The sequence below is a fragment of the Manis pentadactyla genome, chromosome 4 (genome assembly GCF_030020395.1).
Source record: "Manis pentadactyla isolate mManPen7 chromosome 4, mManPen7.hap1, whole genome shotgun sequence".
NCBI classification, from domain to species: Eukaryota; Metazoa; Chordata; class Mammalia; order Pholidota; family Manidae; genus Manis; species Manis pentadactyla.
The window spans coordinates 7,436,910-7,455,250 of record NC_080022.1 but is presented as its reverse complement, the minus strand read 5'-3'; the positions used below and the strand labels follow the sequence as shown (position 1 = coordinate 7,455,250).

General features: G+C 39.3%; 1 protein-coding gene across 13 annotated transcripts in view; it reads right to left on the bottom strand.

The window, feature by feature from the left end:
• The window catches only part of KIF1B (kinesin family member 1B), a 136,987-nt gene that overhangs the window by 54,158 nt on the left and 64,488 nt on the right, over positions 1 to 18,341 (bottom strand). For 11 of the 13 annotated variants that reach the window (XM_057499702.1, XM_036925214.2, XM_036925211.2 and 8 more), the window contains 5 exons: positions 17,528 to 17,607; positions 16,917 to 17,023; positions 16,062 to 16,145; positions 15,646 to 15,826; positions 15,448 to 15,520 (listed from right to left, as the gene is read on the bottom strand). In XM_057499702.1, the coding sequence (XP_057355685.1) occupies positions 15,448 to 15,520; positions 15,646 to 15,826; positions 16,062 to 16,145; positions 16,917 to 17,023; positions 17,528 to 17,607 (525 nt within the window). Of the gene's footprint in view, positions 1 to 5,376; positions 10,625 to 15,447; positions 15,521 to 15,645; positions 15,827 to 16,061; positions 16,146 to 16,916; positions 17,024 to 17,527; positions 17,608 to 18,341 lie in introns of those variants that run through there. The other 2 variants (XM_036925222.2, XM_036925224.2) reach the window with 1 other exon arrangement.

Sequence of the window (18,341 nt, the reverse complement as noted above, 5' to 3'; positions counted from 1 at the left end):
AGTTAAAGTATGAGGATGGCCTTCCCTAAAGGCTCTGGTTGTGCTTAGTGGCAGTAAAACTGATGAAAAGGCTTCCCATAACATAATGGACCTAAAACTTTAACTGTATTTTGACTAGGGAAAATTTCTACAGCAATTTAGATAGTCCAAATATCAACACCATTTCTTGAAGTGGCCTCCTCTCTCCCAAACCAGGATGCATATGACATTTTGTATTTACCAAAAAAAATCTTAAGCATTGGGTTCCCCTACAACAAATGGATAGAGATGCAGATACTATTGTACTGCTGACTTCATGGTGAAAACCAGGATAATTATGGAAAGCACACTAAAAAATGACATATTCATCAGTAGCTTTTTGTGTTTACGTAAGTCCTAACTAGTTCAATATATGCCCCACATTTATAAAGGCATTACACTTGGCTAGTCCTGCTTCTTCAATGGTCTCTTTCACCCACCCCCCTTGTTTTTAGGTTACTTTGTGCCAGGAACTATTCTTAATGTTTAAGATGGATTATACCAAACTTCCTAGTTAACACTATGAAGATGACACTATTGTTAGCCTCATGTTAAAGAAGAAAAAGCTTAAAGAAATTAAGTAACTTTCCAAAGATCAGAGTTAGCAAGTAGTGGAAATGAGAACCCAGGCAAGTGAACTCCACAGCATTCTCTTTAACAACTATGCATCCATTCATCATTCAACAAATAAATGCCTTTTTTGCTCCTACTACATGCCAGATGCTAGGAACACAGTGGTCACTAAGACAAAAGTCTCATTGGTGAGGGAGAGAGAGATGATAAACAGTAAACAGACATATTACACACCTTAAGTTCAGTAGAGAGAAGTACTATGACAAAAACAAAGATAGCTATTAGGGAGGGGAGGAAAGGGAGGAAGACTTTTGGATTAGGTGGTTGGGGAAGGTCACTCTGTAGAGGTCCAAGCAAGCATGCTGAGATCTACGGTGGGGGTGGGTGGATAGTTTATTCCAGTTAAAGTACAACTAACAGCACAGTACAATGGTCCTGAGATGGAAAGGGGCCTGGTACACTTAAAGAAAAGCAAGAAAGCCCATGTGGGTGGAGTGGAGGAGCAGGAAGGATGGGAGATGCAGTTGCAAAGTAGTCAGACAGGCATGGGCATGGCAAGCCTTACAGGAAATGGTGCAGGCTGTAATTTTTATTCTAAGGCAAGCCATTGGGTGGTTTAGAGCTGGGAAGTAAGATGGTCTGGTGTATGTTTTTAAAATACCACTCTCCATGGAGAATAGCCTGAGGACAGCAGTCATAAGACTGTCACAGCACTACTGAGGGAAATGGCGGTGGTCTGGTCCAGGGTGTCAACAGCAAAGGTGGTGAAAAGAGAATGGAGTTGAGACATGTCTTACAAGGCAGAGGAAATGGAACCTACTGACTCGTGATGGGATTATGGGATGTGAGAAAAGAAGGAGAAATTAAGGATGACTTGGATTTTGACCTGAGGTAGTTGATCCAGTTTACACAGTTTGAATGTGAGATACCAGGTCAGTCGTGTGTCTGCATCTAAAGGTCAGGGCAGAGGGCAATGCTAGAGAGAGAACATCTGAGAGTCAGCAGAGAGGGACGCAGGGCGGTGGTCTGCAAACAGACTGACTGCCTAAGACTGGACCTGGTCTCCGCTTAGTAGCTATGAATACAGGAGAGTGTGTAAAATGGGAATAACAATACCTACTTCACAGAAGAGGGCTGTTGTGAGGACTCAATGAGCTAACACATGCAAAAGTAATTATCAGTGCAAATAAACTCAATACATGAGTTAGTATCTTCATCATCGTCACCTGAGTGACCGTGGAAGGTAAAACTACAGAAATGCATGAGACCACCTGGGAAAAAGGACAGACACAGAAATAGGCAATGTCAGTGGTCACAGAGACCATGAAGCAGCAGCCAGTGAGGTTGGAGGAAAATGAGAAGCCGAGAGAACCAAGTGTCAAGAGAAGTAAAGAGTACGCAGCTGTGTGAAATGCTGGACAGAGTAAGATGAGACTGAGAAACCACCACTGGGTCTGTCAATGTCGAGATCTTTGGGGACCCTGATTGATAAGCTTCATTGGCGAGGTGGGATCAAGAGTCTAACTAGAGTGGGTTCGAGCAAGAATGGAGAGAGAAGACATTAAAAAGAGCAATAAGAAGGAACAGAGAAGTGGAGTGGCAACACGTAGAGAACGTGGAACTTTTTTGCAACTGGTGAAAGGAAGACATGCTTGTATGAGAACAGGGATAATCCAGGAGAAAAACTGATGTAAAAGAGAAGGGTTAAATGTACAGTTAAGTCCTTGAGAAAGTGATATAAGATGGCACACAGGGAACAAGGGCTGGGCTGAGACTGGAACAAGGACAGCTCACTACACCAGGAGGAGAGGCCAGGGGAGGTAGGCATGCTGGATGCATGCACAACTACCAGGCTAAGAAAAGGAAGTTTTTTCTAACTGCTTCTTTTCCTCAGTGAAACAAAATGAAAAGCCATCAGCTGAGAGCAAGGAAAGGCCAGCTTTCACTCTCAGAGTTGCCTGGCTGTAAACTTTCAGAGCACCCCGTTTTCCCCCTCATGGCATTTGTCACAAAGGTACTGTGTAACTACTGGTGTGACTGTTTGTCATGTGGCAATCTCCTTAATAACTCTGTGAATGTCCCGAGCCCAGGGGTCTGCCATTCACCACAGAATCCCCAGCATCTGGCATGTGTCTGTCTTCTAGACCAGATACAGTCACCCACTGACTTTCTAGTTAATAGTTCTCAAAATGACTATCTTCTAGATCAAGGTTGGCAAACTGTGGCCTGTAGGCCAAATCTAGCCTACTGCCTATATTGTAAACAAAGTTTTATCAGAACATAGCTATGTCTATTCCTCTGCATATTGCTGCTTTTCTGATATAACAGTACAGTTGAGTAGTTGTGACAGAGATGAGCCCACAAAGCCTGGAATATTTACTCTCTGGCCCTTTACAGAAAAAGTTTGCCAACCCCATTCTAACCAATGGTTCTCAAAGGTGGCTGCTGGTCCAGTAGCATTAGTATCACCGGGGAATTCACCAGAAATGCAAATGACCAGGCCCTGCCCAGACCTCCTAACTCAGAAATTCTGGGGGCGGGGGGGTCCAGCCCTCTGAGTTCCCATCAGCTACTTGGTGGATTCTGATTACTAGTCTGAATAATGCATAAGGATGAGTGAAGCAAATGTGACAGATAAGGTATTTATTCTAGGTGAGCTGGCACTCTCAAAGAAAAACCAAACAAGTGCATGGACAACATAACTATAGGTTATCATAATTAAAATAGAGTTGTTCTGAGGTGGGCTGGGACAAAAGTGGCATGTCAGCACCGATCTGGAAGAGGAATTAAGCATGATGAAGAAGGATCCCAGTCTAAAGGAAGTGTAAAGCCCAGAGGTGGGAACAAACTTGGAATGATGAAGGAACAAAAGTCCAAAGTACCTGCAGTGTGAGAATGTCAAGAGATGAAGTCAGCAGCAGGCACCTAAACATGCAAAGCCTTACAAGGTATGTAAGGTATAAGAAGTTCAGATCTTAAAATGCAATGGCAAGCTACCAGAGGCCATTGATATGACCTGATTTGTTTTTAAAAGATGATGCTGGTAGCTTTGTAGACAACAGAGTATAGGAGTCAAGAATAGAAGGGAAGAGACAAATTGGACAGCTACTGCAGTACTCTAGGAAAAAGACAGTGGTGCCATAATTAGAACAGCGAAGAGATGGCATTTAAGGTACGATCAATGTCACCACTCTGGGTTTTCTGGTTACGCTGTTTTTGACATTAGCAGCTTGGCTCCTTTTGGTATTATTGCCTTCCTCTTTTAATGGCAGGAGAGATCATGACCCAGGTCTTGTCAACACCTAAATGTGCTCATCACCTGCAGCACTGTTTGGACAGTCTCACATCTGTCCCTCTAGGGGTCCCACAAAAGCTATTTTTAGACCTGAACAGCTCCCATTTTCTCCCAATCTCAGTCCTGTGTTGGTCTTACTTCCTCTACTTTCCCATCATGATCCAAGTGAAAGCATTTATCACCTTGTGGGTTGTATACACAGGGTTTATCCCACCCACTAACAACTTATCTGTTGATTCTACTTCCAAATCATCTATCCTTTTTCTCCACTTTTGATTGGAAAGCATTCTTTCTCATTTAATTCATACAGCAACTTCCCAACAGAAGCACTGGGCTCTGAATTTGCCTCCTTCCAATCCATCCTCTAATCCAACCTTTGGCCATTTCTAAAATACAAATCCAATAATGCAATCTCCCTATATAAAATCATTTGGCAGCTTCCCAATCATGCTCAATATAAAACTCCACCTCCTTAGCAAGCCATAATCTGGCCCTTATTCCCACAAGCCCTCTCATCTCTTAGCATTCCCTGACACAGAACTCATGTTCTGACCACCCCAAGTTACCTGCAGTTCCCTAGACTGGACATGCTTCCTCACTCACCCTGGCATTCTTCACCTGGATAAATTCCCAGCTGTACTCTGGGACTCGGCTCTTGGCTCAGGGCTTTCTCCTTCAAAAACCTTTTTCCACTGTCCCTGCTGCAACACCCACCCCCTGGTGCACACAACCATCATTGCACATATACCATGCTGGAATCTGTGCCACCCTGGAAATGGCCGCATCTCGGCAACTTTTCCACCAGTTTATCCAACAGCAGAGAAACACAAAGTACCTTAAGAAAAATGTATGGGGTCTGAAACAGACTAATCCAATCATAATATTTATCTCAAGGTCCAAAGCTCACAGTAAAAACTCAGGGGGGGGAAAAAACTTAGGTAGATTTTATATTCTACTCCATAATGTATGACTGTGTTGTTGTTCAATATAGAAAACAATATCACATCCAAATGTTAAAAAATCTGCTTTGTCCTGTTTCACTTCTAGCACACCAGTACTCTGGGAGGAGAAAAGCAGTGGCTAAAGGAGAAAAGAAAAGCTAGATGGAGTTACTCAAAGCTTTTCAGAAATTTAGTTCCTACCCATATGAAGGGAAATATACATTTTATATTTTAAAAACCTCAAACCAAGATTATATAATAAAAAAATTAAAAACAGTTTAAGGCAAACTTATCCTATACTAGAAAAGTTTTTATTTAAATAAAATGTAGGATAAAGTAGGGGTTAAAGATCCCACTTAAGAAAGAATTTTGAGAAAAGGGACAAAAGTGAAAGCTTTAATCAAGTTCATGTAGAAATATATAAAAAAATATTTGGTTTGCAATCATCTTCAGATGAAAAAGCAGTAAAAGTCAAAACCAGGTTTAATTAGCACAACCTGTTTCACTTTTCCCTCCTCCCACATCAGAGAGAAATCACACTTTTAATATATGATTTCAGCTTTTATTGAACGAGGACTTTATTTTTCAATATTACAAACTAACTCTCCCTTTCTGAAAAGATAGGTCTTACACTCAAAGACAATCTTCAAGCATTTTTTCAGAAATTGGGGGAGAAATCCATAGTTTGTTAACAAACAGGTTCATGACTTTTTACAGTAATGATGGCAGGAAACCAATACATTTCACAACCTAGAGTGGTTCAAACTAACTATCTAGAGCAAATTTAAAATCTTGGAAAGACACAATAAACTGGACAATTATGAAAACGCTCAAAATGCAGAATCTGGCTCTGACAGTATAGGACAAATACTTGCTTTGCACGGCACCTAGGAAGGCATCTTCAGTAAGGCACACCAGCACATGGCGGCTGCCCCTCCTCCCAGGCTTTTGTACAAATCACTAAGGCAAGTCTACAAAGGGCCCGTAAGGCACAGGGGAAAGCAGCTGACCGGCGGAAATCTATGTAACTTCCTGTGTCTGACAGCCTGTAATGCAGACATCAGTGTGGCAAACTCTGTGTCGTGTTGTTTTGTTTGAGCATCAACCTGCACCTAAAGCATGAGAGTTCACTTCAAGTCACTTCAATGGAATAAACGATTCCTATTCATTGCATTTCCAGTGAAATGAGAAATAATTTGAAGTGCTAAAAAGAATTACAAGCAAAAATAAAGGAAACCCCTTTGGTTGAGACCTATTAGATAAACAGAATGTCTTTTTTAACACTCCAAGGAATACCATTTTGGTTTGTAAAACTATACCAATTACTTAGGGCTCCTCTACAATTCCGTTATTGTCAGATCATACAATTTCAACAGCGCAAACACTTTTCATTTTGTTATGATAATAGCAAGAAATACTTTAACAATATAATAATGGTTTAATGATGACCATTTTTCTTTGGTCTTGCGGTATTTAAGCCTAGGGAGAGAGACTGTCAAATTAAAAAACAAAGCATTTTAGTCTATACCAGTAGCTCACAAAAGCAAGGCACTAGTTACTTATTTAGTAAGAGAGATATTTAAGTCATTTTATTCACACAGACCCATTTTTCTAAGACAAGCCATCTGCCCTGAAGTGCATGATGGGACATAAATGGCCATCAATCAAACCTTGGTTCATTTCTTTCTGGCCATCTGAAATCAAGGGCTCCTAAACATTTCGGCAATATGAGTGTACCTGCATCAGCAGATGAAGCATGAACACAAACCTAATTCTTTGGAATATCCAATTCTGTGGATATAGTGCTTGCCACAACCCACGCTTGTAAATGAAAATACTGCATTACTTTTCATTCTACAGTGTGACCTGATCACCAGTAGAAACTCACCCCCACTGTTCAGTGGAAAAGGGAGGCACCTTTCCATAAGGAGATTAAAAGGCCACCATAAAAATGAAAATATATAGGCCTAACCTACACTATCTCTAGTTAGGGAAATGAGCACCCATGGGTGCTACAAAGTTGAAAGATGAATAATTATTATTATTAATACAAGTATCCCCTGCTTTCTGAAAGTTCATGTCATGCCATTTCCTTTTTTATGAAAGACCCACATTAGTACCTATTTTTGCTGACCAAAAGAAATCCAAAGAGGATTTTCACTTTTATTAAAAAGGCAAAAAACTAAATAGTGTGCAGCATTGGTTTTGCAGCGAGCCATTACAGAGGCAGCACGCACCCCAAGCAGTGAGAGGGGCCCTGCTGAGCTCATTCCCAGGAAGCACACGGTAGTATCTTGGCATTAAGCTGCCAGAACTCTGAACCATGTCTGTGTGCATCTGTGCTTTATCTCAATTTATTTTGTGCATCCATTAGCAACATCTGTCCTAAGGTATCAGAAAAGCCTGAGACAGGTTATTTTTTGGGTCTGGGAGCCCTCAGAATTTTTTCCATGTAAACTAATGGCAATTGCTTCTTTGTTCTGCACCATTTCAGCTTATGAAAGTCTTCATAGGAATGCTATACTTTCAGACAGCAGGGAAACCTGTAGTAGAAAGCGATTTTTTTTTTGCACGAAAGGAATAGTTAACATATCTATGTCTAACAAGAATAAAGGACAACTGGGGTTTGATGCATTGAAGTGACTGAATTGGAGTTGCCTACCAAATACATTCAAACCACATTGGTACAGGAGATTGTCACCTCAATTAAGACAACACATTACAAACATTCACGCATGTCTACTCTGCCACAAAACCTCAGTTGAAGACTAGGACTATTCTAGCTATGAAAGAAAAATATCACACAAAGTTAATTGGAAGCAACTTTCTGTGTATTAAGAAAGCATTTACTTAGAAGCAAAGAAAAAATACTATGATTAAAAATAACATGTTCTAAAAAAGCATAGTGCCCACACGCAAAGGAAAAAACTCTATATAAATCACAATTTTTAAGACTTCCTTGAATGTTAATTGCTATCTTGGCTGTAATTTTTCACACCATCTGAAAGACAAGTGGTTGATAGATGACTTGGTGTGACTTAGGAATCTTTAATAACATGGACTCAGACATCATTGGCTCTTCACACTGCCTCTTAAAGTTGCTGACAAGTTCAAGAGATGAGGAAGGATGTAGAACACTATTCTTTTCTTCACATTAAAATCCATCTTTTTTAGTGGATTCTCCAGTGAGGCAAACTGAGACCACAACATAATAAAATGAGGTATTGATACAATAAATGTTTATCAGGACTTCTCTTTCCTTGCTTGGGTCTCTGTGAGCATTACAACTGTCAACCAAAGAACAGTTTAGTACACATCATCTCCTTATTCTAAACCCAACCAAAGTGAACTTATTTCATTATTTCATCTACTGAAAATAAGCAGTACACAGTCATATACTATAGTCTCCTCATGTTCCACCTCTTCCCTCTCTCCACTAAATAAACTCCCTATAACACATATACTGCTCAAAGCATCATACAAGTATTTTGTTGGTTTTTCTGTTGGCATGATTTTGGTGAATAATTCAGTGTGTGTATGTGTGTGTAAGAAATGATATGTTAAACTTCAAAATGCAAACTACAAACAAATCCAAATACAGAGCCAAGATTTCAGTATTATGACAAATTTCATACACAAACTGATACATTCAAAAGAAAAAGAACCTAGGATCAGTTCTATGCAAAATATAGAAGAATGATGTAGAAGTTCTGTGGGAGATGCAAAGCTGTATACTATAAAATAAGTCCAAAGACTTTTAGTTTTGGCTTACAAAAATTCCAATTTAAAGAAAGGAACAGACATGGATAAGAAATCCAAAGCTGTGTCCACACAGCTGCATGTTATTAAACTAATGTCTAACATTTATGGGGAAACAGTAGACACTGAATTTTAGAAATCAAATTCCCCTTGTGCATGTCTGCATAAACCAAGAGGCAGCTCTTTCTGGATTATCAGGTCAATCTATAGGTATTATAAAAACATACCTCAGTTACACCAAAACAAGACTGGTCTGTGTGTGTAAGTATATTACCAAGAAAGAAAAAGAGTCTCACAAAAATAAGGGAGGTTTCAGTGTTTTGTCCGGAATTCCAGAAACTGCCCATTTATGGTATACAAACAAAAGGGAGGTGTTGGAACATTCACCAGTGTTTTATGTTTTAACAATATTAAATCAGTTAATATTTGTAGGAACACAACATTAAAATCATAACGTAAATAGCAGGAACTCAAGGCCAAGCCTAGAACCAACTCAAACCATGAGCTATCACCGCCTGTTTCCTCCACCAAGGTTTCAAGTTTGTCCAGTAACTTATACTGTGGTTTCTCGACCAGCTTTGAGATTGGGAGCTGAGAACTGCCGCCTCATCCGTGGAGGTGTCACAAACTGGTTACAGTGGTTGGGTTTGTCAGTCTGCGGCTGATGGGAATTGGCTGCACTGCCCTCTAACTGACCTCCAGTGTTATAATTACAGTAAGACTGACGGTGCTGGTGAATATGGCGCTTCGCCTGGAAAGTCTGCAGATCAGCGGTGGGGTGACCATTGTGGGAGTTTAACGATTCTGCGGAGGCAGACGCTGAGCAGCAGGTACTTTTCGGTTGGCCATTATTGAGAGAATTGCTTCTCCAGCGTAACTGAGGTGGCTGTGGTTGATTATTAACATGCTGCTTGCTAACTTGGATGTGATCTTGACTTCGCATGCCCTGAGAGCCCCATGGTAACTGGGGATCCTTAGAAGCTGCTCTACCCTCTTTCTCTTGGCTGTCCTCTTTATTTCCCTTTCTTCCGTCTTCATCTTTTGGAATTCTAAGCTCTATTACCTCATCTTCTGTTATGATGATATGCGTCCCGGGACTCCAAGAGTTTCTGTGTTTAGGGTTGCTCTTAAAGGGGAACCGGGGCTTCCGGTTCTCAGGAGGGATGAACCTATGAGGCACATTCTGCCGACGCAGCTGCTTTGTTATCTCCTGTTGCTGCAGGTTCTTAAACCTTATTTGTTCTTGCCTCATCCAGCGCAGGCGCCCACGTCTAAAAGCTGGATCCCCGTTCATCAGCTGGGAAACACGCTCTTCCTTCCCAAGTTCTCCACTGTCTCCTTTACCTGCATCATTCTCGGACTTGCTACTCACACCTGCACCAACAGGCTCCTTTACTTTGTGGTGTCCTTGGGTTTTCTGTTCCTGAGATCCAATGAGGGGCAAGACTTTCTCCATTTTGAGCATCTTATTTCTTAAGACTTTTATCTCCTCATCTTTCATGTTATTTTGCTTTTTGACTTCTTGCAAAATATCTTCCAGCTTGTCTATGTGAACCTTGAGGTCATCTACATCAGTTCCGCCTTTACCACTGGCCATCACGTCTTCAATCTTCTCATCCCCAACACCAACAGTGTCCCAGACATCCCTGGCCACTGCCCTCCAGGAGTCCCGCTCATTGGGATCTTTCTTCCCATACATGGCACAAAGCTCTTTCATCTTAACAATGGCCAAGGCTTCAATCTCCTGCCGACTGTGCCTAAAATCGTTGAGGGCAACCTCATAGCATATCTCTTTTACGGCCTGAATCTTAAGATCTGAGATGGTGACCCATTTGGAATCTTTACTCAGGCGCCTTCTTTGGGGGATTTGGTACATTTTAATTGGTTCTCGCTTCTTCCCACTGCTGGGGAGGCCACATTTTTTAACAATGGTTTGCAACTTGCTGGGAGGTAGCTTTTCTCTCAGGGAAGTAATCAGTTTCCAGCTCTCCTCACAGGACCTCTTGTCAGAATCATCCCCGCTATCAGAATCCGCGTCCTTTGGAAAAACAAAATCAAAAAATGGCCCCAAAACAACCAAAATTAAAATGTAAAAAAGGAAAATCAAATCGAAGAAAAAGCAAGCAAAAAGCCTTAACCAAATTTAAAAACAAAACTAAAAAAACTAAAAAGTGAAACAAAACAAAAAATCCCTACATGACGTGCAAGTCTATTAAGACATATGCATATCCAGATTATAATTAATATAAAGATTTGTTTGTCTAGTTAATGCTAATTCAAATTTCCACGTTCTGGCTCAAATGATGAAATTAGCAATCAAATTTCTTAGGAGGACTGACACAGTGAGTGAGTCTCTCCAAGATCAAATGAAGTTATTAACAAAATGGTATGAAATAACATCTCCACTATCTCAAGAAAATGAAGTAAAATCCACACCCCATACATGCTAACACCATGCAGCCACTTCCCCACATTTGCCTTGGTTATTGCTGTTGCTTCTTCCAGAGGCTCTTTCCCCCATGAGTGAGCACAGATGCCATACAAGATGTGACGAGCAGGCGGATTAACAAAGGTTAGTAAGGCTGTAGGATGCCACATTTTGTTTAGCTTTACTAAAAAGAGCAGCCCTAGAAAAAAGTTAGAAGATGAGAGAGTAGAAAAAAAGCAAACAGGGATGATGTTAAAAATGCTAAGAATCCCTATTATGAGACCACATGAGGTTCTTATCAACCAAAATGTTTTTCCTAGAAGACAAGAGGGTTTTGAAACTTATCTGTCCACGAGCATACAGTGGGTTTGCAATTTTCTTGTGTAATGCCAAATTGATCTATTTCATTTGTATAATTAAGGTTTGTTATCCACAGAACAAGGAAGCATAAAAAAAGGATTCTTACAGTAGGTCTGCTTTTTTGTTTTTCACAATATTGGCACTTAAACCAATAAATGCCTCACCTCCAAAATTTTAAGAAATAAATTTCCAGAACATAAACTAGGCAAATATACTTTCATTGAACATCATTTAAAACTCCCCAAGTAATATTTTCATAAATACAACTTAGAGATGTTTTCTATCTATGAAAACCCATGGCATTTCTAGCTATTTAAGGAATATCACTTTAAATGACAATTCTTCCTATCAACACATAAAACACAAAAGGTTACATCTATTCTGCTTATGTAAAATGAATCCACTTTCAAATGTTATCTCTACCTCACTGTCTTTCTGGCTATCTCTGCACTGTTACCTCTCTTCCAAAAACTTTATTTAGGCCTGACACAGCAGCCTAACTTCACAACTTAATAGTATCAAGGGCTATTTGGATAATAACGAATGGGTTTTAACTAACACAAGCAAATCTTGATAACATGGATCTAAATAAAAGCAATGTTGGATTTTGAATTCCCTATGATGGACAGGATTAAGGAAGAGTTTCTATTCAGGAAATAAAGATCCTTGGAAAAGAAACTAATTACTGTAAGAGTAGTGTAAGACTATCCAGGAAATGAAAGTATTCTTATTTAACAGTCTTTTACTTGGCTGTGATTAACAAAATTATCTCTAGTAAAGGTTTTTATTTTTTTTAATGAATCAAAACTGATAAATGGTATCTTGTTTTCCAGACCAAAGATTTCTATGTATAGTTACTTTCTAGGAAACAATAACCTTTAACAATAATGACAATAATTTGGTCCCTGAATTTAAAGATGATGCATTTGCATTATTTCTGCTGGCCTATTATTGGATACTAAGCCCATTTATAACCCCAACCTCTTTGAAAATTTAATTTAAAAAGGCAGAGAAAGCTACATTTACAGACTCTATGCTATGTTTTCTTTTCATTTTTAGTTTAAAAAATCAGAATGGCTAGTCTTAAGTGATAAAAGATGACACTAATAAACTTTAGAGAATGAAGTAGACTTTCTTGCAAACATTAATGTAAACTGAGTTTTATAGAACATAAACTCTCTTTAACTCTTCCCACATAATTAACAACTATCACTTTTTTTTCCTTGCTTCTTTTCCTTTTAAAATTGCTTAAGGATGAAATGAATACTACCTAATTTAGGAAAGAATAAATATTCTAATAATTGCTTTAATATCACACTTGGGAAACAAAGTTATGTCCTTAAACTCATAAATAAATAAGAGAGTCTACATAAATCCCAAAGAATTCAAATTAAATCAAGTGGCCATAATTTCCTTTCTTTTTGAAACACTGTCATATTGACTCTACAGAGTATGTTCTCATAGCTCAAATATATCCCCTATCACACACTGACCATGACACTAAAGACTCTGTATACAAAGTTTTATGTGCCAAGATGTAAATCCTCTCTCATGTCAAAAAGAAGATTTTAAGGTAATTTATATTCATTTATTACAGGGTTGGAAAAACTACTAAGGTCTGGTCAATTCACATGTGATTAAATGATACTTCTGTTTTCGTTAAATACCAAATGCAAATTGGGCCTCCTGAAGAAACTCTGCAAGAAACTGAAGTAAACAGAAGAGAGAACCCAAAATACATGTGTAAAAAGGCAAACACAGAAAGGACCAGGTATATAATAGAGCACCAACTGTAAGAATGCTCCTCAAGATAACAATGTGTCACATTTGGGTAACTATCACAATAAAAAACTCAGGAGTTTGAATTCCATTTTCTAATTGTCATTATGAAAAAATGATTACATATAATAAATATTAAATAAACATTTACAGAATAATTCCTTTGTATCCTCTCAATGTTTATTCATAAGGTGCTTAGAAATATGTATCTCTTGGTTGACCAATATAGGGTCATAAAAATACATTTTCCATTCAGTGTTGTTACTGCTACTAGATATTCTTCAGGTTAAAGCATTAGAAATCAATTCCCCTTGAAGACCAGAAATGTAAGTGGAATAGAGAGTTGGACTTAGGAAGAAACCTCCCCGCACTTTAAAGAGCTGCTCTTAAAATCCTACCTTGCTTTGATATACACAGAGCAACTGACAACCAGAATTTAATTACTTGCAAACTAAATGGCCCACTGGAAACTACATGTGTCTCAGAAACATTTCCTCTCTCTTATTTAATAGTCATCATCTTTATTTCAGAGCACAGAATGACCATCAGCTCTTGGTTATAGAGAGCACCAGCCATTATTATGCTTTCACTCCTAGCCTGGGACTAGCAGCATGAGCATCACCTGGGAGCTTGTCTGAAATGCAAAATATCAGGTCCCACCCCAGATCTAATGATCCGAGCTTTAACAAGACTGCCAAGTGGGTGGGAAGCACTGCTCTACTACTGGACAGAGCACTGAAGCAAGTCAGAGGACCCAAGTTTAAGTTTAAGCCCAGACCCATGATTTAACAGGTGCTTAAGAGTGGGCAAGACAGCATTTTTTACCGTGGGTTTCCGTAACTATAAACTGGAGGAAATATTATTTTATTTACATATATACCTACCAAAGGGGGCTATTTCAGGAATCCAAAAATAAATAAATAAATAACATGGATGTTAAAGCTCACTGTAAATTTCAAAGCATTACACAAATAGAAGGCACTACTGTTAACAATAAATACAGCTTAATCATACTTGTCTTGATTTTATCTCATACAGACCGTCAGAGGCATGTTATTAGATTACACTACATTACTAAGATATTGGCTCCTTCATGTGTCACAAACCTTTCAAGCCCCTAATCACATTGTAATTAAATCTGTTTTCATTAAGAATTAAATGCCACGTAGGCCTCCAAAAGAAACTGTAACACTGCTATTATCTTAGACCAAATATTTGCTTTATTCTTACAATCCATTTTTTTTTCAGGCTTTATTATAATTTCCAAGACGACAAACTGACTGGTTTAGCTCACTGCCAAGCCTGAGAACTGAGTTGCCCTGGAAAAGGATGCTCTTGCTCAAGTCCTTGGCTTTGCTGGCCCATGTAGCAATAGCATCTCTTCTCTAAAGCAGAGCACAGCTGTTAAGGCTGTAGTTAACATGCGGTGTACATGCTGTACTTCACACTAAGGGAAGAAACCAGTACCTCACCTTTCTCCCTATTATCTCCTTATCTTAAAAGAAGTCCATAAATCTTAAATTTAACTAATGGATCAACTTATTTATGAATTTAGTTTCTATTAAATGTGGAACATCAATTAACATCATAAATGCTCAATCCATTAGCATTATAAGCTGCAACCTTAAACCAGTGGCTCACCCAAGCTCTTTTTCAAACAAGAGATACCAAGTTTCCCTCTCATCTCTGAGCTGATTTTGTTGCCCTTGCTTCCAGTCATCGCACATGCCACGGCGACCCTTACTGAGAATTCAGACTCCATGCAGGGGAACAGAAAAGGATTAACACATGCAACTGTGCAGGAACACTTTTAGACACAATTTAACTAAAAAAAAAAAAAAAAAAAAGTCTGCACAAGAACAATCCCCAAGTCAGCCCAGAGCAGAGAATTAGTACTACCGGGTGGTCAGAAACAAAACCAAGGCAAACACCTACCAAATTCAATATTCAGAATAGTATATTATTAAAAGAACCACCACTGATGTATACTCAACTCCACTACCGAGAGGCAAGGGCTACCAGAAAAACTCCCACTCTTTCCTCAAAAAGCACTTGGTTTTGATAGAAGTAAAGATTTGACTATAAGACATAAAAGGCACAAAGTAGCACCTTTCTGGACAGTCTTTCAGGCTAAGGCTACCAGGAGATGTGAGTTTGTTCTCCATGAAGGAAATGAGAGAATGGTGTATGGGATCAGCGAGGGCTGGGTAAGCATCTGGGGAGTGCTCATCTGTGGCGCAGGGTGGTGTGACAGCCAGCCACCCTTTCCCAAACAGATCGATAAGGATTCCTACCAGCCTCTGCTGCTCCAAGAGAAGATCCGCCTCTTCCTTCTCCTTTTTGTACAGGATCTCCATTTCCTGTAGCCTACAGGGAAAAAGGAAGTGAGAGAGGAAAGAATCAATTGTGAAATCACTGAGCTATGCCATGAACACTACTGTATGTTTAAAAGGAGTGATAGTCATGTGGGCCATTTCGTATTTGTGCATTACCTTTTCTCCATTTCCTGTTTCATATCAATTCCTTGTTTTTCCAGAAGCTCTCTCTGGGCAAATGTCCAGTCCACAGGCTCAGAGGGGGTCTCAGCAGAAGGGGTCTTCTCCCGCTCAGCTCGTGCTTGCTCCGGATGGTTAAAACGAAATACATGGTTTTTACCCATGATGATGCGATTTCCTAGCACAAAACAGAAATATGGTTAAGAAATGATTTTTCATAAGTATGGATCTTGGTTAATAACTTCACTTTCCCTAATGCAAAAAGATAGCTTTTAGAGTTCTACAAGTAAGTACACAAGTCCTAATGCTGGACTATCACACATCAGCCTTTCAGCAAAGAGTCAAAATTAAAAGAGTTGCTCACACAAGTTTTGTGTTCTTTGCTGGGAACTTCAAATCTCTCCCAGTCTCACCTGAGCGCAGCTGAACAGGCTGGGCCACCCTCTTGCCATTTACATAGGTTTCCGAGCGTTCGCAGGGCTCTAGGGTCACGATTACTAGGAGGAATGCAAACTAATATTAGCATCATAAATCACTGGAATAAAATAATGGAAAACAGTTGACTATGAGAATTCAGGGTAACTAGCATAGACTCCTGCAACCAACCAAGTGGCTGAGCATGTACATAATAATTCATTTTAAGGCTCCAGAATTAGGGCTGTGGCTAAGATAGAAGCATTTAAATGAATTTGGCAAACCACAGAAGATAGGAAATGGTAGTTTTGGTGGTATCTGACAGTTCAGTCTGTAAAAAAAACTGAAAACCAGTGGAAATCTTAGGTATGAGATGTAGGTAAAACTTAAGATCAAAAGCTAATATTTTGATTAAGAAAGGAATTAATTATATAGTACAAAATACCATTAGAGTGTTGTTGCTTTGTTGAGGCAAAAATCAAAATTGACTTTTTCTTCCCTTGTAGACAAAAACAAATTTTACTGGGTTAAGACTAGAGGGCCCTGAAGTCTCCTATTATCCATGATATTTGCTCCTTTCTTATTTGTCTATTAAATAATGAACATTCAAGACCACGTCTAATTGCCTATGTCTTGCTCAGTTCTTGGCAGTAACAAAAGGGCTCCTTTTGTTCAGGCTATTTTTATGTAAAGTAGTTATGTCTGCCCCTGAATTTCTAAGCAGCCTAGGTTTCTCCATTTTCAAATATTAGATTATACGAGAAAGTATTACTGAAATAGACAGGCAAGTCTTGGGGATTTCTAATAACACAGACTGAAAAGGTTGTTGGAAAGGCTGCACCAGGAATTCTCACCATCCCCACTACTATGTCTCTCGCTCCTGAAGATACAATGCTCTTCTTTAATGTGAGCCCCACTCAGCACGATGTCCTGGCGCCGCTCAGCATCTGCTTGGCCAACCCTGAACGCAAGGGAAAGAAAGTGTTTCCCAGGGAAATTCAGACACAAAAAGCACCGCGAACAATGAACCTCTTTTTCCCAAGCAATACTCTTTGGCACACGCAAAAAAGTAATGCTTTTTTTTTATCAGAGGCTTTCAACTGCAAATTCTATTTTCATATATGATCAGCCTCCTTCCATCAGAATAAGAAACCAAAGAGCAATGATATACCAACATAATTCACACAGCATTACAAAAAGACATGAGTGAACTAATCCCCCTAATGAATTCATTTAAGATGTTAGAAGGATTTTATTTAGGATCTTTTAGGGAAAAACTATGTTAACAATTTAGCTGGCTAAAATATTTACATAATTTGGGAAGAGTAGAGAAGACAGTTTGTAACTATTTCAGACAGGAAAAACAGCAAATCATTACAAAAGATTTTTAACAACTTCCTTCTAGTTATTCAATCATCTAAGAGAAAAGAAAACACTCAGGGACCAAAAGAAGAAACAAATATACCTCGTAATTCCATCTTTGATGTAATAGAGCAGGCATTCGGACATTAGTGGGTCCTCATTGAGGTTAACAAGATGTGGGGTCTGAAAAAGGTTACAGATGATTAATTCAGAGTAAGTACCAATGAGAAGGCAGGGACAATAGGGACCTACAGGAGGCTGACGGCTTTTAGGTCACCCACAGTGCCTAGAAGATGGACTTCTTTGGCTCCTAGTTGCAGTTCCATAATTAACAGAAAACACTCTCTTCAGGCCTTCCCAAATGCACTAAAGCATTCTATTTAAAAACATGAGTTCTGGGATAAGAACAAGATCCAATTCCTGATAAGGTCAAAGTATGGCAAATACAAAAGAAAAATTAGGACAGTCTGGTTTTCCGGTTGGGTTAGTCAAAATTTTTGTAAACACATGGACAAAAATCTTCAAGGTTAGCATAATATGCCACCCCAAAATATGCTGCTTTGACATATCATGACTTTGAGCTGCAGGCACTTGAAAACAACAAATGCAGGGAGAGGCCTTCTCTGAATCCCCCTTATCTGCCTACAGAGAGATCCTCCAGAAGGAACTCAATGGTCATCAATCCACCCCTGGGCATTTCATCAGCCAGGGAAGAGTGACTCTTGTCACAGACAAGGAAACTAGTAGTGGACACCATACTCAGACAAACTGTCACAAACTATCATTCCTTCCATCTATTCAATCACGGACTCTCCTCTGAGAGACCCACCTCCCTGCTCCCCTTTCTCTAGTAAGATGGTATTTAAGCCAGAATTCTAAGCCATCTCAGGAAGTTACTTATTTTCCCCTGGGTGTTC